This window comes from Periophthalmus magnuspinnatus, chromosome 20, assembly GCF_009829125.3.
Source record: "Periophthalmus magnuspinnatus isolate fPerMag1 chromosome 20, fPerMag1.2.pri, whole genome shotgun sequence".
In the NCBI taxonomy this organism is placed as follows: Eukaryota; Metazoa; Chordata; class Actinopteri; order Gobiiformes; family Gobiidae; genus Periophthalmus; species Periophthalmus magnuspinnatus.
Genome location: NC_047145.1, coordinates 16,192,077 through 16,216,365, shown reverse-complemented (window position 1 = coordinate 16,216,365; position 24,289 = coordinate 16,192,077). Strand labels below are relative to the sequence as shown.

The 24,289-nt window shown below is 40.2% G+C and overlaps 3 protein-coding genes across 3 annotated transcripts; 2 read left to right on the top strand and 1 right to left on the bottom strand.

Moving 5' to 3' along the window:
- gramd1c (GRAM domain containing 1c) lies at positions 1-7,675 on the top strand. The gene is made up of 18 exons (XM_055229937.1): positions 1-185; positions 558-656; positions 1,187-1,310; positions 1,541-1,641; positions 2,194-2,289; positions 2,366-2,446; positions 3,902-4,020; positions 4,100-4,262; positions 4,333-4,492; positions 4,812-4,955; positions 5,033-5,151; positions 5,233-5,375; positions 5,456-5,559; positions 5,780-5,947; positions 6,185-6,251; positions 6,330-6,449; positions 6,669-6,774; positions 6,918-7,675. The coding sequence occupies exons 2-18, from the start codon at positions 558-560 to the stop codon at positions 6,984-6,986; spliced, it is 1,983 nt and encodes a 660-aa protein (XP_055085912.1). The 5' UTR covers positions 1-185; the 3' UTR covers positions 6,987-7,675.
- A 61-nt stretch (positions 7,676-7,736) lies between these two features.
- On the top strand, positions 7,737-12,743 carry zdhhc23b (zinc finger DHHC-type palmitoyltransferase 23b). The gene is made up of 5 exons (XM_033985533.2): positions 7,737-7,978; positions 8,640-8,794; positions 9,978-10,661; positions 10,978-11,145; positions 12,144-12,743. Exons 2-5 carry the CDS (start codon positions 8,658-8,660, stop codon positions 12,415-12,417), a joined length of 1,263 nt encoding a protein of 420 aa, XP_033841424.1. The 5' UTR covers positions 7,737-7,978; positions 8,640-8,657; the 3' UTR covers positions 12,418-12,743.
- A 160-nt stretch (positions 12,744-12,903) lies between these two features.
- Positions 12,904-23,854, bottom strand: ccdc191 (coiled-coil domain containing 191). Its single transcript, XM_055230288.1, has 17 exons — positions 23,783-23,854; positions 23,452-23,490; positions 23,247-23,382; positions 22,996-23,148; positions 20,964-21,139; positions 20,642-20,865; positions 19,993-20,134; positions 19,692-19,882; positions 19,348-19,591; positions 17,122-17,540; positions 16,490-16,581; positions 16,097-16,179; positions 15,801-15,902; positions 15,556-15,699; positions 14,401-14,553; positions 13,995-14,149; positions 12,904-13,568 (listed from the first exon to the last, which is right to left on the bottom strand). The coding sequence occupies exons 1-17, from the start codon at positions 23,852-23,854 to the stop codon at positions 13,427-13,429; spliced, it is 2,667 nt and encodes an 888-aa protein (XP_055086263.1). The 3' UTR covers positions 12,904-13,426.
- Between the last annotated feature and the right edge of the window lie 435 nt (positions 23,855-24,289).

The following is a 24,289-nucleotide window of genomic DNA, read 5'->3' as shown; positions in this document are numbered from 1 at the left end:
TATACAGGTAAATGAGCGTCACCAGTGCGATGACAACTCCCAGAAGGTATTGTCCACAGGTAGAGATGCACATGCAAATGACTGACGCGAACTAAAAGGCTTTATGGCCCAAGGACCGCAATTACTACGCTGCAAAGTCTTTATTGCGTGTGGACAATATTAACTAAACCGGAGTCCGAGTCCAGGTAAGTTAAGGCCACCTCAGATTTTCCCACGTGCATGTTTTTACTAATAATGGTTGATGATATCTGTGCTTTTGAGTGATGGTTTTCAAAGAGAAAAATGAGTCCTATTTGTTTTAAGAAGGATGTTTAAATCAAGTACTCTGGGAGAAATAGCTCCAGGTTTCTTTTGGTGATTGCAGTTGTGGTTTGCTCTTATTGGCATTAGGTAAAACTCTTGTCAGACCAGTTCTCCAGGAGTGTCAACTCTGTCATGATGACTTCTCTGAAAATGTTGTCCCTTTCGCTGAGGCTCCTGACTCTGAAGATTGTTTCAACATAAACACATACATTTTGGCTTTTATTGTTTGTTTTGTTTTGTTTCGTGAATCGCAGATGGACCAGTTATCGATCCGATCAGGAGCTGTCAGTAATGACAACACGGACGAGACGACCTCCGTCGTGGACGAAAGGTGGAGCGACGATGCAGACGAGGTAAAAAAAAACAAAAACAAAAACAAAAACATAAATGAAACTTATTATTATATGGCGCTCAATCACTCATCAACCACGTGCATCCTGCAAATGATTAAACTTCTGTAAATGTAACTTTTCCGGTGGAGATTGTATTGCTTTACTCTGAATGTTCCCCATTATGCTTTAAACACATCTTTGCATTTATATTGTATACACATATGTGACTGTTTAAAATACCGTGGAAAAACAAAAAACATTCTGACCTGTAACTTGCCCTTGTGGCCTTTTGTCTGGAGACATATTTTCATACTGTTGAATAATCTGAGCAAAGCAATAGCATCTCCATGGAGTTAGGAAGCTGCAGTGCACTTTTAAGCAGGCATCTGCTCACTGTTTGTTGCACTCACTTAATAATCCATATTCTAAAATATAGTTGCAAACACCCAGTGTTTCCTGTCATAAGCACCATTAACTATGGTGTCTTGAGGGGTTAGTTTCACAATAAAAATACATTCATAAACTTATCATACTATGTGCATCACCTTTAGAGCTCTGATTCACAAGGACAATGTCTTGCGAGCCCCCAGACCCCTATGCCAACCTACAAACAAAGGTTTGAGGAGTTTAAAAAGATTTTCAAGGAGCTACCAGAGACAGAGACACTCATTGTAGGTAAGGTTACTTTTTGTTTTATTCATTTTTATTCCGTATTTAATTTTATGCAGTAACTAATGGAGCCTACTGTTTTCATCTGAAAGTCACACTGTGTTGACATAGTTTCTGTTATTGCAATAAGGACTTAAAGTTGCTGCAGTATTCTTGCTTAATAACACTAGTTTGTGAGACACCTCCTTGGTTGCATTCACATATGCTCTTCAGCAGCCCTGTGTATTTCCCAATAGACTACCCGTGTGCTCTCCAGCGGGACATCTTCCTCCAGGGCCGCCTGTATCTCTCAGAAACCTACCTTTGTTTCTACAGCAATGTCTTTCGAGGCACAAAGGTAGGCAACCCTGAAATGTTTTGGGACTTTGTTCATTTTGTTCTTTTAGTGCTGTAAGATCAAGTTTTTGTTGTGTACAGTGTTGTGAAAAGCCACAATAAATCACCTCTACCATCTGCAGATGTGACAGTGTTACAACTGAAAAATAACCGTGCTATCTGTCTGACAATTTATAGGCCTAAAAATCAACTGGATTCAACTATTAATTTAGTATAATGACTGGTAAAAGCTAATTTAGGGTCACAAATCAGCTTGTTATAACATTGTTATAGCACATAGCATTACACATTGAGTCTGTGCTGGTCACATGAAATGTGCTTTATAAATAAAATATGTTGTTGAACTGTGATACTGATGGATTGCATTGAAAATATAATAGGCTATTGTATTATTTGTATCAATCAATATCATTAAATAAATTAATACATGTAAAATGTTCATAACATTTGCATGTTTCACTTTGCACTTATCAGATTAACATGGTATATTTATGTTTTTTTTGTGATTGTTTATAATGTAAACCTGTGTTTATTTATTATTTATTTCATTTAGATTACGCTGATTCTGAAAGACATAATGACAATGACAAGAGAGAAAACAGCTCGACTGATTCCCAATGCAATACAGGTTTGCACAAGCACAGAAAAGGTACCAGACCATTTTACAATAACATTAACAACACAAAATCATTTGTTCTAATTTACACAATGCTTTTATCCCCTAGTTCTTCTTCACATCCTTCTCAGCCAGGGAAAAAAGCTATTTGGGAGTTTTCAGGTTGTGGCAAAATGCATTAATGGACAAGGTATAGTAATTTATAGCCTCCATAGAACATATTGGCTATGACCAAAAGCTACTCAAAATGTCTGCCCCGTTGGCCTTCACTTATCTATCTGGTCCAGAGTTCAGAAAACACTGGTGACCACACACCGCCTTTTCTGCAGTTATCAGTGCATTTCTGCTGTTGCGTATTGGGTAAAGATTTAAGTCACACTAATGCACTCTGGGTCATTTTGTTGACTAAAATATTAATTGCATTATATCATGATAGTGAACATTTTATCTAGTCTGAATTAAAAAAAAAAAAAAAAAAAAAGTATGTAAATTTATAGGCTTATATAAAATAGGTTTGTTTGGTTTTTTTTTTTTTTTTTTTTTTTTTTTTAATAGTTTTACCCTGTAAATGTCTTAATAAAGTGGCAGAAAAGCATCTGACCAGCGGGGTGCACTGTAAAGCCTCCTGCTGCCTGTTACGAGGCATAAAAACATGTAGAGGTCATTGACCCCCGCCAGGTGTGGCTAATCCAGCTCATTTGCATAAACAGCCTCCACGCGCAGCACTTGTCGCTGGCAGTAACCTGTTAACGTAACTAAAACAAAACAACAGGAGCATCTTGTCCTGAGGCCTACTGAACGAGCAGTGAACTGCACCGAAACCAGCCGCGCAAGCTTTCCTCTATCTGGAATAAAATCAAGGTGGCGCCGGCTCTGTCCCTGAACTCTTTTATCACCTATTTCCTGAAAGTAAGCAGCCAGTTTACCTAGCGCTGGGGAGGGACACTAAAGACTGCCGCTGTGTGGAGAGGTGCATTGTCAAGTGAGTAGAATTAAAAGCAAAAAAACAAGTGGCTTCCTTTTTTATTTTTAGAAAAGGCGTGTTTCTTCTGTTTTTGCTGCATGCATTAAAAGTTTCTGGCGCGTCAAAGTCCAGTCGTGCAATAGTGATCATATTTCACGGTCTCCGCCATTGTTATTATGTCAGCCAGGAGTCGCTTTATGGCCTCAAAAAACGAGGGGTAAATTGTAGAACTCGAATGCAAATACTACCTAAAATGTTAAAATTACAAATGAGGGCAAATTGTTATTAAAGTCAAAGATTAAGTTTACAAATAAGAATATACTGCTATAACTTGCTTCAGTAGTAATCTAAATCAAGCAAACACTAAATTAGAACTCAAGAGAAACACACGAACCACAGTTTGAGAAGAACTGGTAAGGCCTAATTACTGTTACTGAGACAGTCCTAATGGGGCCGTTTCCAGGATACATGGTTTGTCAAAGCTCTACAGACATGGCATTGTCACCAAGGCAGCCTTAAAGTTTTTTTAAATTCATTTATATATCATTTTTTAAAGTATCAAATAAAACTTTTCTCTCAATTGTAATTTTAACAGTTGCAATAAATTGGCTTTTCAGACTGAACAATTATCCTGATTTTACATCCCTGTGAGTAAGAATTTGGTGTGCTTTGTGCCTGCAGACATTGACAAGCTTGGAGTTGTGGCAGATGGTTAAACAGCACTATGGGTATGACCTGGGTATGAGCCATGAGGAGATGGAGAGTTTACAGTTATCGGCAGAATCAAGCATGCAGACCAGGTTTGTCTAGTATTATATAATGTTTATCTGTTCTCCTAAAGCACCTATGCTATACACATGTTAACCTTCTGTGCTACAGTTTGACTTCAAGGTCTGGTGGAGATGACGGCCTTAGTCGTTTAGAGCGCACTCCTTCTCTTCGGCTTCCTGGGATTGAACAAGGGCCACTAGAGGCATCAACACCACAAGCAGAGGAACAGCCTTCTCCTGCAGGATCTCAAACCTCCAACTCTCTTAATGTGGTACTTGGACAATAATGACACTGTAAGGTGGGATCTATAGTGCAGCTATTTACTATCTATCTCCACACAGGACGACATTCGCAACACCCCATCTCAGAACCGTAGGCCTGTGCCATTGCTGGACCGTGGTGCCCCTGAACGTGTTTCCAAACGCTCTTCTCTTTCTCTCGACCTCAATGCAAATGAGAATGGCATTTCTGAGCAGAGTGGTTCCGAGAGTGTTGAAGAAGGTAAAATACAGATGTACAGAGGCACTCGGCTTTGCATTTTGAAATAATACAGTTCATAAGACCTACAAGAAAATGCTTAAAACGTGGCGAAAGACCAGAAGCAACAACATAAGCAACATAGTTTTATTATTCGAAGAGAAACATTGTTAAAACTCTGTTAGTAGCTTTTTAGACAATTTGGAATGTGTATAGTCAACTGTTTGTACTGTGAAACCTTGAAAATAAGTAATATTTGTGAGAAGATCTGCCCTCTGCTGCTTGTTATTGGAGATTGCTAGAATACTAACTATACGTGTGTATTTTCCTTTGGCTTTCTCAGTGGAGGACAGAATGGGATTGTCACAGGTGGCTGGCCGTCTTTATCTGAACAAGGTTTTCCACATCAGTGCCAACAAAATGTTTGAAATGCTCTTCACAGATTCCAGCTTCATCCGCAGGTTTATGGATGTCAGGAAGATAACAAGTATGTAATCTTTTTCTTACAAATCCTGTTATGTGCAATTTGTAATGTGCTGTTTCAATGGACTTCTGTGTCCCCAGACCCCAGCTTTAACCCCTGGCAAATGGACGCATCAGGAAACAAGAAAAGAAGTTTAAATTACACCATAACCATCAGTAACCCACTCATTGGGAAGTTCTCCACCGCCACAGAAAACCAGGTGCGTTTGCATACGCTTGAATAGGTGAATAAACACAATGTTAATTAAAGATGACCTCTTATTTACTCTTTTATTTGTCAGACACTGTACAAAGAGTCCAGAGAGGGCCAGTATTATCTAGTGGACTCTGAAGTTTACACTCACGATGTTCCATATCATGATTATTTCTACACCCAAAACCGCTACTACATCATCAGCAACTCCAAAAGGAAATGTCGACTTAGGTACCTCTCGAAGTTGCATGAAAACATTTAATCACAGAACAGTAAGATTTTTACATGTTGTGATTTTAATTCTAAAATAGGGTTTACACTGATGTCAAATATAAAAAGCAGCCATGGGGTTTGATCAAGTCCTTTATCACTAAAAACTCCTGGAGCGGCATTGAAGATTATTTCCGACAGCTTGGTAAGTATTGGACCTCAGCTGGGTTTCTATGGGTCATTTTTTCTCGTGACCTGTAGCTGATTTGATGAGCCTGATGATGGGATATTATACTCTGCAGCCACATAATGATAAAACGACTGCACTGCTTACCACTATTATACTGTCTTGTAAACAAATATTAAGCTTTGATTGCTTTTTTTTAGTTGTTAAATATGTTTTGTTGTATGTTTTGACTTTATAGAAGCAGAGTTGCTTGAGGAGGAAGCAGAGCTCAACCAGGGAAGTGGAGATGCAGGAAAGGGTGGACTGCGCAGGAGGCGGCGAACATACAGTCGGTCGAATTCAGAGCACCTTAAACCCAGCAACCAGTATGGGCAAAATGCAGAGCCATGCAGGGATGGCATCATAGGTACATGACTTAAAAGTGGGACTTAATGCTAAATCAACTTTACAAACTAGATTCAGAGACAACAAGTGAACTGGATTTCCCTACACGCACTGTTATTACTGGGTCATTTGTGACTTAACCTACAGCTAAATTTGGGGAGGTTTAAGACCAAAACATTAAATCCCCAGTGCAATGCTGTATTTGTATGAATTATTCAGCCTTAACTATCACATTATTAAATGCATGTTATTGTTGCAGGCCCTATAGAAACAATACGTCCCCAAAGATGGAACGTCAACACAATAATTGTTGCCATGAGCCTGATGTAAGTTCTAGCAACTTCAAACAAGTTCATTTTTATATACCTTATCCTAATTCCTGTTTTTTTTTATTTTTTTTTTAGTTTGCTAATTTTGACATTGCTGAATCTGGGCTTGTTTTTTAAGCTCTGGGCAATGGAGGATATTGCCCATCGAATGTATCTGAGCACAAAGCACAGACTGAGGGAGAGAGGCCAGTCCAGGTGAGATGCTGTACTTCTATTAACAGTGGCCAGTGGTGAAATAGTCATGAGTGTAGAAGCGACCTAATGTCTGTGGATCAGACAGCCCACACGGAAAAGCTCTTGTTCTAATGACTCATGATGCTGAAGTCGTCTCTGTGAAAGTGGTTATATAAAGCAAAAAGACTTGCTTTAGTTATCTTTGATAGAAAATATTTAAACAGCTTTATCTTTTGACAGCATGGCACATGAATTTGGTGCTCCACAAGGACCTGGATCTCCAATCGGGGACCACCTTCACATATTAAAGTCTGTACTTCAGGATTCAATCAACCTACTTGAACAGGCAAGATATCGATCGGTTATATCAAAAACACAATTTGGTTATGGTGTTTAGGGGGCTGAAGTAGTGTGTTTTAGCCTGTTTCTATGTGTACCCTCAAATTCAAAAGTACAGTTTTGCATTTACTGGGTATTTTGTCTCTACAGCTGCGTAAATCCTTGATGTTGCTGCAGCAGAGTTTTGCTTCAGATAACCAAACGGCAACGGTGAAATGAATGGACCACGCCTAGTGACCAAAGCACATGCTTTGTGAAAGAAAAGCCATTGTGGTGGAGTACCTGTGAGGAGACCTGGTATCCAGTGTCATTGTCATGTGACTGTCCCCAGACAATGCCTTGTGTTACCAGGACGGGCATGTCTCGAACTCTCTGCGGAGCATCAGGTGTTTTTAAGGCGTCAGAGGGTTGTACAGCCAGTGGCGTAGGGTTTCTGAAGGCTGCTAATATCAGCCATTAGGCCAGTTGTGTTTATTATCTGTGGCACTGACTGGATATTTTTACACCTCATGTTCTTTTGTTTTTGAGATTGTAAATGTATATTTTAAAACTTTACGAGGCATCCCTAAAATGTAGTAAACTGGTATTGCTTTTGTGAATGATGGCAACTTTGCACATTAGATTTTTTTTTTTAAATGTTTAACATCTTTTATAACACTCAATGTTGATATGTGGGGGGAGGGGGGTCTCTACATTTTATGTGGCATAAATAAATTATTGTCTTAATGTTTTTAATACCATGAAAATGTGCTTTTATGTCTTGTTTAGCTGCCAAAAAGCTTGGGAAATGTTAAATTAATGGGAAAAACACTACATTTTCCAAATGTATTTTGTCACTTAATATTGAAGACCATGTTTACTATATTAGCACAATGATGAATTAAAGTTTGATATAGTGGGTTACTGGCCTTCTGCAGGTCTGTCGCTTGTCTTTACATTTGGGCGGAGAGAAGAGCGCGCTCTGACGTCAGGAGGAAATGGTGTGGGCTGGTGCTGTGCGCAGAGGACGTCTCCGGCTGTAAACAGTCCGGTAAAACTCTGGCCCGCGTCTTGTGTTTTTGTTCAGTCTCCGTGACTTACGCAGTGGTTAAAGTAATCTAGTGGTGTATGCAAACAGCCACAGTATTCTGGATGCGACAGTCTGCAGAGGAAGAGACTTTGGATGTGACGCGCTGACAGGTACCCGTGGGTCGAGCCTAGTGTTTACTTGGGTAGGTGCATTTCTTTTTTTCTGAATTGCATGAACAACGCTAAGGCAGGCCTGCTGAAAAGTTGGAAAAGTGAGTTTTATGGGACTTTTGGTTAACATTACTTGATTTAATAAATTCAACCACTACTGCACAATCTAGGCTACCACCATCCAGTCTAACACTAAAACAGGGCTAAAATAGACCTAAACCTGAATGAAACCATGACTATAATAAAGCATAAACAACAGATTTGAAATGCATCTAATTAAAATAAAGTCCAAAATGGCAGCCAGAGAATCTGCTGTTTACCCAATAAACAATGCAGATTACAGTTTACTTTTCTTTCCATTGATTATTCTGCATATTATAAACTGGACATGAGAGAAATGAGCCATGCAATGTGATACAATTCTAGCCCATTGCAACCTTGCATCTGTGCTTTTCAAACAGACCAGAAGGTTGCAGTGGAGGCAGTATTCAGTTTGCTGTAAATTATAGGCCTGACAGATGTGTGACAGATGTGTAGGAGGTGAAGAGGGGAGGGTCAAATGAGCAGGATCTTTAGAGCAGTGGTACTTGCTGTTTGACATTACTCTGAAAACACAGATATCGTAGAATTGGTTACTGCTGCATTTATTTATATTTATTTTTAAATGGTGTGCAAACCTGATGTGATCAACAGGATGTAAAGCTGTCCACTATGAAAAAGAGAACCAAGAAAGAGCGAGTGGAAGAGGACACTTTATGCTGTTGTGAATATGTGAACGGACAGGGTGAACGCAGTCATGTGGCGGCCTGCTGTTGTGACTGTGAGGACCTGGATGATGTGTGTGACAGGTGACTACCCTGCAACAACAGTAATTAATATTCAAATATCAAAAGGCTGCACCCACAACATTCATATATTGAGATGGAGGGCAGGGGGCTGTATACTTCTATTCAATCAGCAATGTTTTAAATAAAATATAAAAAAAAAATGTTTGATTAAATTTTCATATTCTAGCGTTCTGGTGTAAGGAAACATGCCAAATTTCTTCTGGTTGTTTATTTTCTTAACACTAGGGCTATTGTAGGCTATAACCCATGCCAAAACAAGAGTAAATCAACAGCTGTCTCAACTCACTAGAGCCAGTCTCCAAATCAGACCAGAAACTGAGAAATAGCACCTTCACATCAACTTGTCGGCATAGCAACCAAGTGTCAAATACAAAAGCTACAGTTACATTAACAACAACACACACGGTTACAAGAACAACAAAAGGTGTCAAGTGAAAATATCAGATCATTACACTAAATCAAAGTAACAACCCTGATGTATTAAACTTGTGCCTAAAAGTCCTTTCAACTGACAACAATCATCCCTTTGTTTTGTCTAAAGACAGAACTTTCTATCCTTTTTATGTAGATTGGTTAATTAATATAAATATTAATCATAAACCAGGACAAAATATCTGCATGATGATATATTAAAGGGCCTATATTACGTTATAATGTTCAAAATCAAAAACATATCTGGAGTTTTGTTTCATTCACACATGTTTAACACACAAATCCTTCGAGTTCTAGTCCACTTTTTGATGTCATGTGATAATGCAAGAAATGCTCCACTGTGTTTCTAAACTCCACACACCTTCACTAAAATGGATTTCATTATTTCAGCCCTGGAATTGTCAAGCTCAACAAACGATAATAGGTAGCTGTTAACTTGAGAAGTATAACTACAGGACATTACAAGGTGGAACAGAATATTTTGAGGTTTGGAGATATACCATTGACAGACTAATAATAAACGGTTACTCAAACATGTGTGAATGAAAAAAACACAACTCCAGGTCTGTTTTTGAGGAGGTAACAGCATCATAACGTGGCTTAGCGCTCACAAGAGTCAGTTTGGTGTAATGTAGGACCTTTAAACAGCAAATTCTGACTCATGCTCCACTTAAATTTTAAATTATGAGCAGCAGAATGTTATATCATGTGAACCCATCCAATATGTAATTTGGCTAACATTTCTTGCTAGGTTTTTGAAAAGAGAGCCTCAGAAACCCGACTCCTTCTCTAGAATGGCTGAGGTCGTCACGGACAGGATTCGGGTGCCGTGGCTGTGGGGCGGAGCCAGGAAAGTTGACCTGTCAATCATCCCCCCACTTGTACTTCTACCTATTCTTCTACACATCGCTGCTCTGCACTTCCTGTTGGGGGTACTAGTGCTCACAGCTCTGCCAGGTCTGGTGCTGTGGTATTACTATGTCACTCATCGTAAAAAGGGACGGACACTCTTCTTCCTCAGCCTCGCTCTCTTCTCTCTGGCATATATGTACTACCTGTTTATCACTGTTGTGGTCCCCCATGGAAATGTTGGCATGGTTCAACTGGCAATAATTACTCTTGGTGTCATATCCACTCTGGCAGCACTCATCCGAACTAAGAAAGGTCCTGGGGTGGTGTTGCCAAATCGAGAGGTCTGTCATAGCACTGTTACATACTACGCTCATCTGCCTGAAAAAGACCCAGCCATCAACGGCGGGAAGCATGAAGTGATGTTGATGGAGCGGGCTGGAGTGTCAGAGCCAACAGACAGAGAGCTAAAAGAAAGTCATCGTAAAAACTGGTGTCCCGTGTGCAAAGTAGTACGGCCTTCTCGGGCAGGACACTGCCGAATCTGTGGCGTTTGTGTCCTGCGCCTGGATCACCACTGTGTCTGGTTTGTTACACTCAAGTACAATTTACTATACTTTTGTTTCATCTAGTTCAAAGCCAAAATTTATGGGGTGTGTTTAATCAACTTGGCATTAAACTACAATTACATAGTTCTGCCGTTATACTTTTTATTTGTTGTTTTTTGTGAAATGTTTTGTGAAAAGTGAATTAGAAAATGTGTGTGTTTGTATATATATTATATAAATTATATATAAAATTATATATAAAATGTTTATGTGATGTGACTAAAACTATGTGATGAAGAGACATACAGCAACAAACTGTCTGTTGGTGAGTAAAATTGTGGTTCTGCTCTACAGGATTAACAGCTGTGTGGGCCAGGCCAATCACCTCAGCTTCCTTCTAACTCTCATCTTGTTCCTGCTGACCTCCGTGTATGGGATCTGCTTGGTGCTGCAGAGTGTGTGTCCAAAACAACACATTTTCACAGCTCTTCTCTACTGCCCAGGGGTCTACAGCGAGTTCAGGTAAGAAAACAAGCACATTCTGGGTCAGGTTAAGGTTGTGGTAACTCTTGCACAAAGTGAAGACAGATTAAATAATTAAGTACTTTAGCCCATAACAAGGGAAACACATTATGTAGGCCATATTTTCAGTGAAAGAGGCAAATAGACTTGCAACAAAATTGCCATCTACAGAAAGAGGACATCTGTTATGAACCAGCTTGTCTAGAGTCAGGGAAGTAATAAAAAACCTTGATGGAAAAAATGGTGAAGTAATTTAATGAACAGGAATGAAAAGGGTAAACTAAACAAAAGGGATCTAAAGTATTTAAACAAAAGGTAACTTGCAAAGGTTAAACAAAAGAATAGCAAAGCTAAGAAACAAATGTTACAAATACATGACAAACGAACAGTCAGTACTGACATGGTCGAGTGACTCAATTTACTGAATCACAACAGTCACATAGAGACACAGAACAAAGTGGCATGCAGTTCACTAAGAGAGTCCAGCAGCCCTGAGCAGGTGTGCTGAATCTCCTTAAGTAAGGGGAGGCAGCTGCAGGTGAGCCGCAGGATTGGCCAGGCTGGGAAACAGTCCTCCAGTCATCAGCAAGGGCTCACACAGCCAGGATTTCATGGGGGAAGGGGACATATTCAGTACCACACAAACACAGCAGGCAAATAATAACAAAAGAAAAGAACTTAAGGCCTAGGGCCGCAACACCATCTTTGCCTGCAGGTAGTTGGAGGTTGTTATTGAAATACTAGCATGAAAATATTGAGGGTGTATTATTTCAGTCTACCTATACCAATTTACCTGTATATGAACTACTCATAAAGCCATAAGAAAATGTCCCACATTGTCCAATGTTAAAATATATATGGTATATGATCTTATATCTTTTACTATAACATTAGTGATCCATTTGTGATGTGGTGCTGGTTCTATGTTTGGTAACAGAAAATCTATATACATTAAGTCAAATACATATTGATCACTATTGAACCTGTGTGTGTTCCAGCGCTGCGCTGTGCTTCACCTGTGCATGGTACAGCAGTATTGTGACTGGAGGGCTTCTTCACCTGCTCCTGGTGCAGGTAATCAACATCAGCTACAATGTGACAGAGCGGGAGGTTCGCATCGCCCTGCGGGAGAAAACTGCCCAAAGAGCCTTTTGGGGTCTCATTGTAGACACACAAGTCTACTCCAGAGGATTTTGGCTAAACTGGTCTGAATTTTTGTCAATGGGAGATAAGGTGAATTTCGCCTCTTTGACTCCAGCAGATGTGGTTTAGTGGACCAAGTCTTGAGCTACAGTACTGTTTGTGTACACTTGATGGCAGCATAGTCCCTTCTATTCCTCACTTTATTGGTCTCTTGCTGAAAACACTCCAGAGACCTGCACAGACTGTTATCAACCACTCTTTAATGCAGCGTCGTTTACCACAGCATGGGACCTGCCCCCAAGTTGGCCTGACACATAGCAATAACAGTATACCTTAACAAGATATATCGACTGCCTTTTATGTGACACACATCGGGTACCTCTTTCTTTACTACTCTGTGACCCCTAAAACTCACCACCTCATCCCACTTTTTATATCACTGCTATAGTCTGCATCCTTTACCTCCAGTGTCTTCCTTGAACTTATATGTCCCCAAACCTCCTGTACTGTTGTGCCTTAAAGACAAGGGTATGAAGAATGTATGAATGAACACAAACTAATGAGGCATTTTCACATTATAGGAAAGACAATATTGGATGACTATCTAAACTCTAGAAATGTTTGTTTCTAGACTGGCTTCAAGCCCTCTTTCCTCTCTTCACAATGCAATTATACCCTCTCATCAGTACATAGTCATCAAATGTGTCATGGCCATTTATTACAGAGCACACTAGATTATTTAGCTAATTAGTGTTTCACAGTGTGCCTTTCCATTAATAATTTGGATTGACAGAGATATAAATGGCATCTTTAAAATGGTTCAGACTCATTCCAAGACTTAACTGTTCTGTAAGACCATGGCTGAAAGAAAAGGAGGTAAATTAATACAAATGAATGTCTACTAGAGAAATAAGATTCTGCCTTTCAGCGCTTTGCATTATAGCTGCGTTATTGGTCTCAACTCAAAGGAATTATTGTTTTTTTTTTAATAACTCAACACTTACACTCATTTGATTATGTGTTTGTATAAAAGTATTAAATTTTTTTTTAATTAAACAAAAACTGTGTGTGAATATTATTGTGTTTCCCGGAGTTAGTTAATGTTGTATAGAGTAGACAAGATCTGCTCCCTCATGATTTATGGTGGATGGGTGCAGAAATCGGGGAGAATCTCAACTACTTTCTGCACCAACTTTTCTCGACGTTGCTCCTTCTCTCTCTCTCTCCGCAGCAGGACAGGGAGCTGCCTCCAGGCTAGGAACCATCGCTTTAACACTCGTCTGGAGAACAGCCAGATGGAGAGACAGGCGGGAACAGAGCAAGTGAGCAACAAGAAACTAAATTATATGGACCTCTAGGTTAACAAGATCTAATGAGTTTTTGACACAAAGTCACATGGGGTTTATTGTCAACAGCTGACTGGGCATCAGGAATAACCCCATGGCTGTACATATGAAAACTTTATAAATGTATAAAATTTACAATCAACCAACTGTGCAGAGATGCCAGATCTACTCCAGTATTTAAAAAATACATGCAATTTCATGATTTGTTACAGATTTTAAAACATTAGAGACACCATAAAATGTTTCAAGAGAAATAGTTGAGAAATAACTTAATTTTGGTTAAGTATGAACATTTCCAAACAGCGTCACTCTGAGAGACCCACACACCAATAAAACACAGGGAAGTCATGGGTCACTGACCTGTTATTGTGCTGCTCAGCCAGCTCCTGACAGTCCCACTCCAGCAGCCTATTCTGGGTCACCAAATGTTGCAGAGCCTGCAGGACCCTTCTAAAAGTGCGAACACGGTAGAAACGCTCGGCTCTCTCCTCCTGAATCAGTTGCCAGTCCATTAACTGGAGAAACAAGGATACAATGATACAATCTTATTGTTTAAACTGGTTAAAATTCACAGCTACAACGTAAGTAAAAAATTTTTACTTGTAATTTTAACTTGAAATATGGAGTCCAAGTAGCTCTACAATTTCCGGCTGTTTATTTAGTTCTGAGTTAGCTCAGAGCATCACTGAAGTTTTGCAACTTTGACGAAGCCTGGGCTGAAGTGGCCAAATGTGAGTTTACACCACTGTGTGTGGGTGATACTCACTTTCTTCCAAGTGCCTAAGCTCCTTCGTAGCAGAAAGTGCTGGTACAGTTGGTCAGCAGAAGCTTCTTTCTCAGAAAGGGACTCTCGTGCCATGCGCTGCCAGCTGAGAGTGCACTGCTTCAGGAGGAACAGATCGTGATGATTCTGGGCCAGCTGGCAGAAAACAAAAGCAAAGCGTTGATTCGCACTGATAACTGTGTCCATACTTACATGTGCCAAACTAAAGACAATGGACTGTGTAAAAGGAATAGGATTGTTTCAGAGCAGCTCACATCTTGGAAGGATTTTACAGTGAAACAGGATTATCTGTTTGCAATGAAGTATGTGTGTGATAATCTGGGAGATGCAAAAGTGAGGAGAGGCAGGTGCTAGGTGAATACTAAGAAGGTGTTTTGTGGACTCTTCGACATCACTTCTTAGAACAGCTATTTGATGCACATGTTAAGGAAATTATTGTAATTTTACAGTGCAATAAAACATCTGAACAGAAGGACTATTGAATTTGTAGGTACCACATCAGCCACTGACAGTAAAAAGAAAAAATATCAAGGTGAGTCATAATAAGTGGTTCAGATTTAGAAAATGCTATTTGTGTTCTCATGGTGTTGACTAAGACTGCTGCTCCAGGGTGATTGAGAGGAGGTGAACAAACAGGTGTAATCCTCCTCACATCTCAAATGATTTCATACATGCAGTACTAATAAACAAAATATTTTAAATAGATAGTGACTAAACATATTTTATTTTTTATAACTGGAAAGCCTAATGCCAACTTATCATACTGGCGCCATTGAAAATGTCCAACCATTTGGAGATTTGACGCATAATCATTTTAATGGACTCAAATTGCATGTGTTTTCCTCCAAGCTCAATGCATGTGTGCACTGCATCTCATTTGTCAGAGGGCCAACAAGCTGCTTTTTCATATTTAAATGCTTAAGACATTTGCACACGGCGGTTAAATATTTCTATTTTGTTTCAAGCATATGTAGGAATGGGGCGCCCGGAGCACTTCAGAACCGTTCCATTAGATTTTTCATACACATGGATCAAAAAGTGCCTTCTGGTTTTTCTAAAATGTTCTGACTTGGCGCCCCCTGAGAAGGCTCAAATAAAGTTTGATGACAGTTGAAATTGGCAACTCGGGGGATGTACCTGCATGTTGGCCTGTGTCAGCTGAACCAGACGTTTCCATGGAGCCAATCCGCACTGTTTTAAGAGTGTTTGATGGTAATGTTGACGGGCCAAAGACATCAGCTCATGTTGTCTTCTGAGCTGTCTCTGTCTCTCCTCTTCCCTCTGCACAATGCCGTGGTACAGGATACAAATGTCACTCACTTTGACTCATATCTTACAGTGTGTTATGTGCTATTCATTATTAGCTATGAAAGATGTGACACCTCTCTTTCCAGTCTCCTCTCCTCTCTCCTCCTCTCCACTGCTCTACGTTTCTCTTCCTCCTCTTCTCCTTGCCGCTGCTCTTCCGCTGCTTTCATCTCAGCCTGAAAAGTCATGTTTTTTTCAGCAGTGGTGACATTATGACATGTCCTGCTAATACAAAGGCACTAGAAGCAAATGAATAGTGTATGGACAACTGCGCCAACACATCTAAAGAATACAACATTTACCTTGGATGACTCAAACAGCCATAACAACTTAAGTATCATTGTTATTATGGGACTTTGAAATATCTCACCAACTTCTCATCTTCTTTCCTTTTTTTGATTTCTTCCACTTGTTTCCTCCGCTCTGCCCGCTGCCTCGCTCGTGTCTCCATAGCTTCAAAAAGAGAAAGGTGAACTCAACATATGGCACTCCTCAGATGTTCCTCTCCACTGCTCTCAAGTTGACATGCACATCCTAAGTTTGTTTGGCCTTTTATATTCCCAACAGCAAACTCTAGTCAAAGTAAATAAACAGTAGCTACTACTGTTGCAGAGCTGTGGACTTCAAGGCTATAGAAAAGAAAAGCGATTTTCTTTCATAGTGACACTGGGGCTTGTCATCTCCATGTGTTGGCAAGAAGATAAGCCTCCATATGCATTTATACAGCATGCTTTATAATATTCTCTATTAAACTTGGACTGACCAGCAATTATTGGATGAGAACAAGTCTGCCGTGTGACAGTTTTCTTCTGAGGCCCACATGGAGTGTCAGGTTGTCCACTAACCTCCGGTGCCCTGAAACACAGCAAGAAAAGCTCTGTCATAATGTGGACTTTCCTTCAGTTTCATTCAGGTGTCCACTCAAAGAAACAGTAAGTCATGAATTTAAATTGACTGTAGAACTTTGTTTGCAGAACACTTTCAAACTCTGTTAAAAGGACATTCATATTTTAGCATATATAATTCATATTAAATGATCAAATACAACATTAAACTATGGCATTGAAAAATTAAATTTCAGCCAAAAATGAGTGTCTCATCAAATGTTTCCTTTCTTTGTATCTCCAACTGTGGAAAAGCTATTAACAAATAATTGTTCTTCCAGAAATGTAACAGATAAAAAACTCTTTGCTCTTGAGAATGTCAGTTCTTCTTTTTCCAGATAGATGTTTTTATTGAAGAAAATTCAAGCAGTGTGTCATGCTAAAAGTGAGGACTTTGTAAACCATAACTGCTGTTGAATTACAACTGTAGCACAACTGTACATCTCAGAGATGACTTTTCTAATTACAATTAATAATAGTGGAATGCGGCAGACACTTGCAGGTGAGTCACCTTTGCTCTCTGGGCTCAGGCTTGTGCATCCTTGGCCTCGTATCTGATGCACTTGCCAGCTGGAGGCGCTGTGCTGTCTTCTGTTCCTCAAGCTCTAAGCTTATCACAAGCTGCTCCTTCAGTTGTACAATTTGCTCTTGTTGTTCCTTGAGCAGCTTCCTCTGCTGGGAGATGATCTGTTGTTGCATGGTATGTCTGTGCTCAAAGCGAGCTCCTGGTGCAGTCAGTTTTTTCAGACAGGATGAACCCCTGTCTTGCAGTGCCCTCCGGATCTCAGCTCCACTGGGGGCTGCATGCTGACGGCTTATCTGCCATGGCTCAGTGGGCTGGGTCACGGGAGCCATGTTGGCCCCTGGGTTTTTCTCCTGATGTACCAGAGATGTATCAGAAGCTACAGACTCTGCACTTTGATGAGGTCTCTGCAGAGAAATAAAAACAATCTCAACCCTCATAAAATGAGCCACTAAAAAAATCACATCGGTTATTTTAATAGTAATTTTCTGCTAAGAGGATCATGGATCACTTTGTTGTAAAGCATTGCTCATTTTAACATTTACAAAGAAATACAGCATAAGACCTTGGCCAAAATTGCCTCTGTATCTCAGGAGTACCTAAAAGTAATTTAAAGCATGCGATTGTATATACAAATTTTGCTCCATTAGTGTCACTTGGAGATTTATTACATGCAAGAAAGAAGGTGTTCAAGGATTCACTGTATTATCATATTCCACTTAGATTTGATTGATTATTTCAGACCTTGAGGTGGTCTTCTTGGTCTTTTCTGTTTGATGCTGTGACCCTGAAGTAATATTTCTTTAATCTGAAGACACACTGAGACAAGCTGTATTATATCAATATATCAAAGCTTCTGTACTAGCCACTACTAAAATGTACTAAAACACAAAAACATGGGCAATATGGGTGTTTAATATGTAGGGTGTTGTGGAAAAATTACAGTTCTTGATGAAAAGTAATCCATTTGCGAAGCTCTGAGTTTTGAAATACAGAAAAAAAGGTTTATTGTTACAGACACAGATACAGACAGGACAGGGCCCAGGTCTGCCCTGGCCACAGACTGGTAGCCTCCCAGCTTCTCCCCCAGTTCCCCTTTCAGTCTAAGTCTAAGTCTCAACAACCCTGAGCATCTGAGCTCTCAATATTTTATACCAAAATGACAATGCTACACACATTTCAAAGAAGAGTGGCTTTTGTTTCACACCCATATGATAATGAACTTTTACAGTTAGACAGGTAGAACAACAGTGAGTTTCCTGTGGGATGGAGACAGAGCCTTCACACATGAAATGCTTTTAAAGACACAATATAAATATACTTAAATTTCCTCCACAAGCGTAATCAGTTATCAGCTATCAGCTAGCAGTGTACTGCTAGATATTGCATTTAAGGACAGGCCAGACACATCAGATTATCAAAGTAATGAGAATCTAGCCTCAACCCCAAGCCAAGTGATCATTGTGATTCCATAGTTGCTTCATTTTATACAAAAAATGAATTATACATTATGTCAGCACTGGTGCAGCCATTGTCTACCACTAGTGCTCCCTCTGGTCACTCTAGCATGAGTATTTGAATGGCTTTGTAGGTGGTGAATGAATGTGCAAAATTACCTTGGCTTTGCATTTTTCTGTTGTACCAGCCTTATGGACCACTTTTAACTAAAACATACTGATACTTTACTGATATGCCTGTGTTGTATTATTTATTTTAAAAAAGTTTATTATGGCAAAAATGTATTTCTCTGAAAAGATAAATGTTTTAACACAGTAGTTAAAAATTCTTTGTTTTTTCCTTTTTTGAGAAAAGCTCTTGAAAAAGTTCTGAACATAAAATGTTTGAAAAAGACATTGTATTAGATTTTATGTCAATTTAATTACCTAAGTTGAACACACTGACTGCTGAGCCCCGGGCTTATAGGTGGGTTCGCTGTAGAACTCTTAATCCAGCTCCATGTGGTTTTTAATTCTATAGTCCCTTAAGATACTCTCCACTGTTTCATGGATCAAATATCACTTTCTCACCTCACTTACTAAACATTTCAACAATGTATCCTATTGTCATCTCATCTTTTGGTTTCCAAGATATTGCTTGCTGTTATATGCGAGATTTTGAATTCTTTTTCCCATTAAAAAGATGGGGAAAAGGCATTATAAGTTTTTCTTCTTCCTAAGTAGGTCATAATGATTGTTGAAATGATCTGTGTCTCACCTTGTGCTCGGTTTGCGTGGCTGTCTCTGCTGGAGCCATTACTGCCTGACAGGTTGGGTTTTGTATAGCTCTGAGTTTGCCACTTGTCGCTGCACTGATTAAGGCAGCCATCTTGTGGCGAGTTTCCTGCTGCTGACTCAAGAGCTTTCGTTGTTCCCTCTCCATCTGAGTCCATACCTGCCACTTATTCAGAAAACGCTGCAACAACCGCCTTTTGTCACTCTGCACAGCCAAAAGGTAGCATCTAAATGGACAGGAGATAATTATATGAGATCATTACATCTGACAATGCAATAATTTTACAGTTGTATTATTTAATATGTTGCTCATTATCTTATTCTTGCCTATTCTCTACCCTTAATTCCTCCTCCGTTTTCTCTACTTCTCGTAGTTGTTGTTTTAGTAACACTTGGGCCCGCCAAGCCCGCCACACTCTCAACTTCCTCCGCCACTCACACACAGTCTTGGCCTTGCCCATGCGAATCCTTTGGCTCAGCACCACTGAAAACCATGCAGTGAAATGCCTCTGTAGACACTAAAACATAAATGAGAAAACACAAAAAGGAAATTTGATATATATATATATATAAATAAATAAATAAATAAATAAATAAATAAATAAAGGATAGATACACACATAGATACCTTAATGTTGTGCATATAGAGCAGTGTCTGAAACTGTTGTTCTATATACAGTTGTTGCTGGTCTATCTTCTGACATGCTATAGGAATCAGAGGAGCACATTGTAGATTCTTGGCAACTGCCCTCTTTTCACATTCTCTTTCCCTGTGGAATAATGACTGATTATAACAAAACCCTTGTAATTTCAAACTGTTATTTTCTTTGGCATTTAAACTTCCCCAAGGTGTGACCTCAAAGGTCAGTGTGTCTCAAAAATACAGTTATATCGCAAATAATATTTGTGTCTAATATTTAGTCTCAGAAAAAACACACTATTAGTGCTTTGTTTGGCAAACAGATATGGCTATAGTTATATAATTGTTTAGAAAGAATAGTAAAGTGCCTCATGCACTAATGTGCACATCAGTACAAATTGCAGCTGTAGCAGAGGCTGCAGTCAGTACACAGATGCTGACACAGAGTTATACAACAACAGCTTTATAATGCTAGCTGTGGGCTTATGCTCCCCCCACAGGGACATGCTGACAATAGAAGGTACTGGGTCAAGGTGGATAAGCTAAGATCACACACAGTGCAATCAGGCTGCTGAAGATGGGTAATTTCAGATATAGAGTGTTCATCTGAGGCCTGCGTTCACAATAGATACCATACCTCTGTCGAGCCAGATGTTGGGCGCACCTCCGCTCCTCCATCTGCCGTCGCAGCCTGACCATGTCCTGCTGAAGCTTGTCCTCTTGCTTGCGAGCTTGTTGCCTCCTCTTCAGCTCCGCCTCTCTCTCTCTCCTTCCGGCCTCTTCTCTGGCCTCCTGCAGAGTCTCTCGCTCTCTCTGCTGCCTCTGCCTCTCAGCATCCCGTCTGGCCCTGTTCTCACGCACCTTCAGAAGCAATCACCAGCAATTAATTGGTCATCCACTCACAGGTGAATGGAATGATTTTTGGGAACCCAATGTTTGAACGTATCTGATCCTGTTACCTGCTTATGTCTTACTTCCATTGTGATGGCTGGGTTTCTGAACTTTCTTGTCTGTCTAACGTCCATTGCTAACTGGTCTATCATTGCAGAGTCTAGGACCTCTTGTTCCATTAGTTCTTGTAGAAAATTGTTTATGGTGCTACTCTCCTCTTCTTTAGTCAAACAACTGTAAAAATCTTTTCAATCAAAAAATAAACAATTATTTTAGTATGTGAGAAAGTAATTTAACTCCTTTGAGAAAATATGACATCTGTATTGTTTATTAGTGAAATTTGTCCTTTCTATTTTTCATACAAATTATAAACAATATAAACCCAACATGAATTAAAACTTTTTTCCGGCATTAAAACTTCTACATGCTCCCTGGATCCCATTCCCTCTCCTCTCATCAAAGCCTGTCTTCCTGCACTCTCTCCACTGATCACCCAAATCATAAACTCCTCCCTCTCCTCCGGTTCTGTCCCACAGTCTCTCAAGCTGGCTGCTATCACCCCCATCCTCAAAAACCCAACCTTGACCCTGATAACTGTGCAAATTTCCGTCCCATATCCAACCTCCCCTTTCTGTCTAAAATCCTCGAACGTGTCGTCGCCGCCCAACTCCAAACCCACCTCACCTCCAACAGTCTTTATGAACCCTTCCAGTCCGGCTTCCGTCCCAAACACAGCACCGAAACAGCTCTGCTCAAAGTCACAAATGACCTCCTCCTCTCCTCCGACTCTGGCCACCTCTCCATCCTCATCCTCTTGGACCTCAATGCAGCCTTTGACACTATCTGCCACTCCATCCTCCTGTCCTGCCTCAAAAACTCACTCAGCATCACCAGCTCTGCTCTCCTCTGGCTCCAGTCCTACCTCACAAACCGGCAACAGTTCATCCAGTTCAACCATTGCTCCTCTTCCATAGCCCCCCTGCAGCAGGGAGTCCCCCAAGGTTCGGTACTTGGTCCTCTCCTCTTCATTCTCTACATCCTCCCCCTCGGCAACATCATTCGTCGTCACAGTCTCCGTTTTCACTGCTACGCTGACGACATCCAACTTAACATCTCCACAACATCCATCAACCCCACAATCCACTCCACTCTCACCCACTGTCTAACAGACATCAAAAACTGGATGAATCACAACTTCCTCAAACTAAACAGCGACAAAACAGACTTCATCATCATTGGTCCACACAACATCACCAAATCCTCACAACACTTCACCCTGCACTTTGACAACACCACACTCTCTTCATCCTCACTCATCCGCAACCTCGGTGTGCTCCTCGACCCCACTCTTTCATTTGAACCCCACGTCAAGCACATAACCCGGACTGCATTCTTTCAGCTCAAAAACATAGCCCGTCTCCGCCCATCACACACCTTCTCTGCCGCTGAAACTCTCATCCAGGCATTCATCACATCCAGAATCGACTACTGCAATAGCATCCTCTACGGTACATCATCCAATACCCTCAACAGACTACAGTACATTCAGAAATCCACTGCCCGGCTCCTCACCCACACCCGCTCACGTGAACACATCACTCCTGTCCTCCACATGCTCCACTGGCTCCCCGTCCCTCAGCGCATCCACTTCAAAATCCTTCTCATCACATTCAAAGCTCTCCACAACCTGGCCCCTCCTTACCTCACAGACCTGCTCCACCACCACACTCCATCTCGCTCCCTCCGCTCCTCCAGCTCCAACCTCCTGTCCCTGCCCTGTAGGACCAAGCTCCGAACTTGGGGGGGATAGAGCCTTCTACATCGCTGCCCCCACCCTCTGGAACTCACTGCCCAAACCCCTCTGTGACTGCTCTGACCTCCCCACCTTCAAAAAAGAACTAAAACTCACCTGTTCAAAATTGCTTTTAATGTTTGATTTTATGTTGTAAATTTTGTGATATTTTATTCTTGTATGTATTGTGAAGCGACTTTGAGTGTCTTGAAAAGCGCTATATAAATAAAATGTATTATTATTATTATTATATTATTAAATGACAAGTCAGTCGTGACACAGCAGTTTGGATATGACTAATAAGGTACCATCAAAGTTGGTGTAGTTAAGAGCTGTTGGTGTACAAATATCCAATGCAATGGGACCGTGTTTCTCAGCAGAAAAGATCGGGTCATCTTCTTCATCCATCTCTAGCTCCAGACGCAATTTACTGTGCAGCCAATCACCTAAAAGTGCCTGAGCTGGGAACAAAACAAGCACAGTATCAGTGTTGATCCTGCTGCAGCAAAGCCTCAGCTCTATTATAGGGATAACACTTCTGGAGACATCATTGACCTACCTTCACTGTAAGCATCATCATGATCCTTTAACTGGGCAGAGCTTTGCAGAGGCACAGCCAGGTCAGGTGAGCCTATAAGGGGTTTCTTGTGGGAGAAAACCTCAGACACAGCAAGTTTGGAAGACATCTCTACTTGCTGAAGCAAAACTATTATCATAATAGAGCTATTGACCATTACAAATAGATTTTCAAAACAAGAATATACCTTTCGCCACTGATCAGTATCACCATTCTTCAAAAGCATCTACAAAAGAGGTGTGAACATTTGCTTATTAACTATAGCTAATGTATAATGTTACATCCACAGACATATGGGGGCAAAAGTCAGATGGAAAATACTCTTCTAAAGATTTCTGCATTTATTAAACCGTGTCACCGTGTGTGTTTTTACATTATCTCGCAAGTTAATTTTAATTGATTAGTAACGCAATGAGGCATTTCAGTCATTAAATGCTCCGGTGGCTGTATTGAATATTTAAATGAGTAAAATATAATTCAAATATAGCTTATATAAGCGCAGACCACATTTATCTTACCTTCTGAACAGCTGTTTTATTTCCAAGCTTCTTCCATCGGAACAAATACGAATTATGTCCGTCATGTGCCATATCTATCTTTCTTTTTAGGATGAAAATGACACGACACGCTGGCTGTTATTGTCCTTTAGCAAGTTAGCGTTAGTTGGCAAAGTTCGAATTCACAATTCGAATCAATGTTAAAACATAAACTACCATTGCTTTAGATCACAAACCATTTTAAATATGGGAAACGGAAAGATTATTTAGGTTGTAGCTATCTTGTTGCCATCTCGTTACAGGCTCGTTGAATAGCTGGGTCATGGTGAGCTCGGTTCTGTTTGAGTCCTCTAGTAACCATAGTAACAACTACACGTGTACAATTCTCACAATATATTAACACTATTAAAAAAAACAATCCAACGGCTTAATTGTACTGTAAATTCTGTTCGAACAATGTTTAAAATGGTTGGAACAAAAAATCTTAAAATTAAGTCAAAAGTTCTGGTGCGTCATATTGTCTGCGCC

What these genes read in the sequence shown, in the direction of transcription:
- gramd1c (XM_055229937.1), top strand. Translation starts at nt 558, where the DNA reads ATGGACCAGTTATCGATCCGATCAGGAGCTGTCAGTAATGACAACACG. An exon ending in GAATCAAGCATGCAGACCAG is followed by an intron (nt 4,021 to 4,099) that starts GTTTGTCTAGTA and finishes TCTGTGCTACAG; the next exon opens with TTTGACTTCAAGGTCTGGTG. An exon ending in ATTGTTGCCATGAGCCTGAT is followed by an intron (nt 6,252 to 6,329) that starts GTAAGTTCTAGC and finishes TTTTTTTTTTAG; the next exon opens with TTTGCTAATTTTGACATTGC.
- zdhhc23b (XM_033985533.2), top strand. Translation starts at nt 8,658, where the DNA reads ATGAAAAAGAGAACCAAGAAAGAGCGAGTGGAAGAGGACACTTTATGC. An exon ending in CTGGATGATGTGTGTGACAG is followed by an intron (nt 8,795 to 9,977) that starts GTGACTACCCTG and finishes ATTTCTTGCTAG; the next exon opens with GTTTTTGAAAAGAGAGCCTC. An exon ending in GGGGTCTACAGCGAGTTCAG is followed by an intron (nt 11,146 to 12,143) that starts GTAAGAAAACAA and finishes TGTGTGTTCCAG; the next exon opens with CGCTGCGCTGTGCTTCACCT.
- ccdc191 (XM_055230288.1), bottom strand. Translation starts at nt 23,854, where the DNA reads ATGGCACATGACGGACATAATTCGTATTTGTTCCGATGGAAGAAGCTT. An exon ending in TAACTACACCAACTTTGATG is followed by an intron (nt 21,140 to 22,995) that starts GTACCTTATTAG and finishes TTGATTGAAAAG; the next exon opens with ATTTTTACAGTTGTTTGACT. An exon ending in TTCTCATCCAATAATTGCTG is followed by an intron (nt 16,180 to 16,489) that starts GTCAGTCCAAGT and finishes CTCTTTTTGAAG; the next exon opens with CTATGGAGACACGAGCGAGG.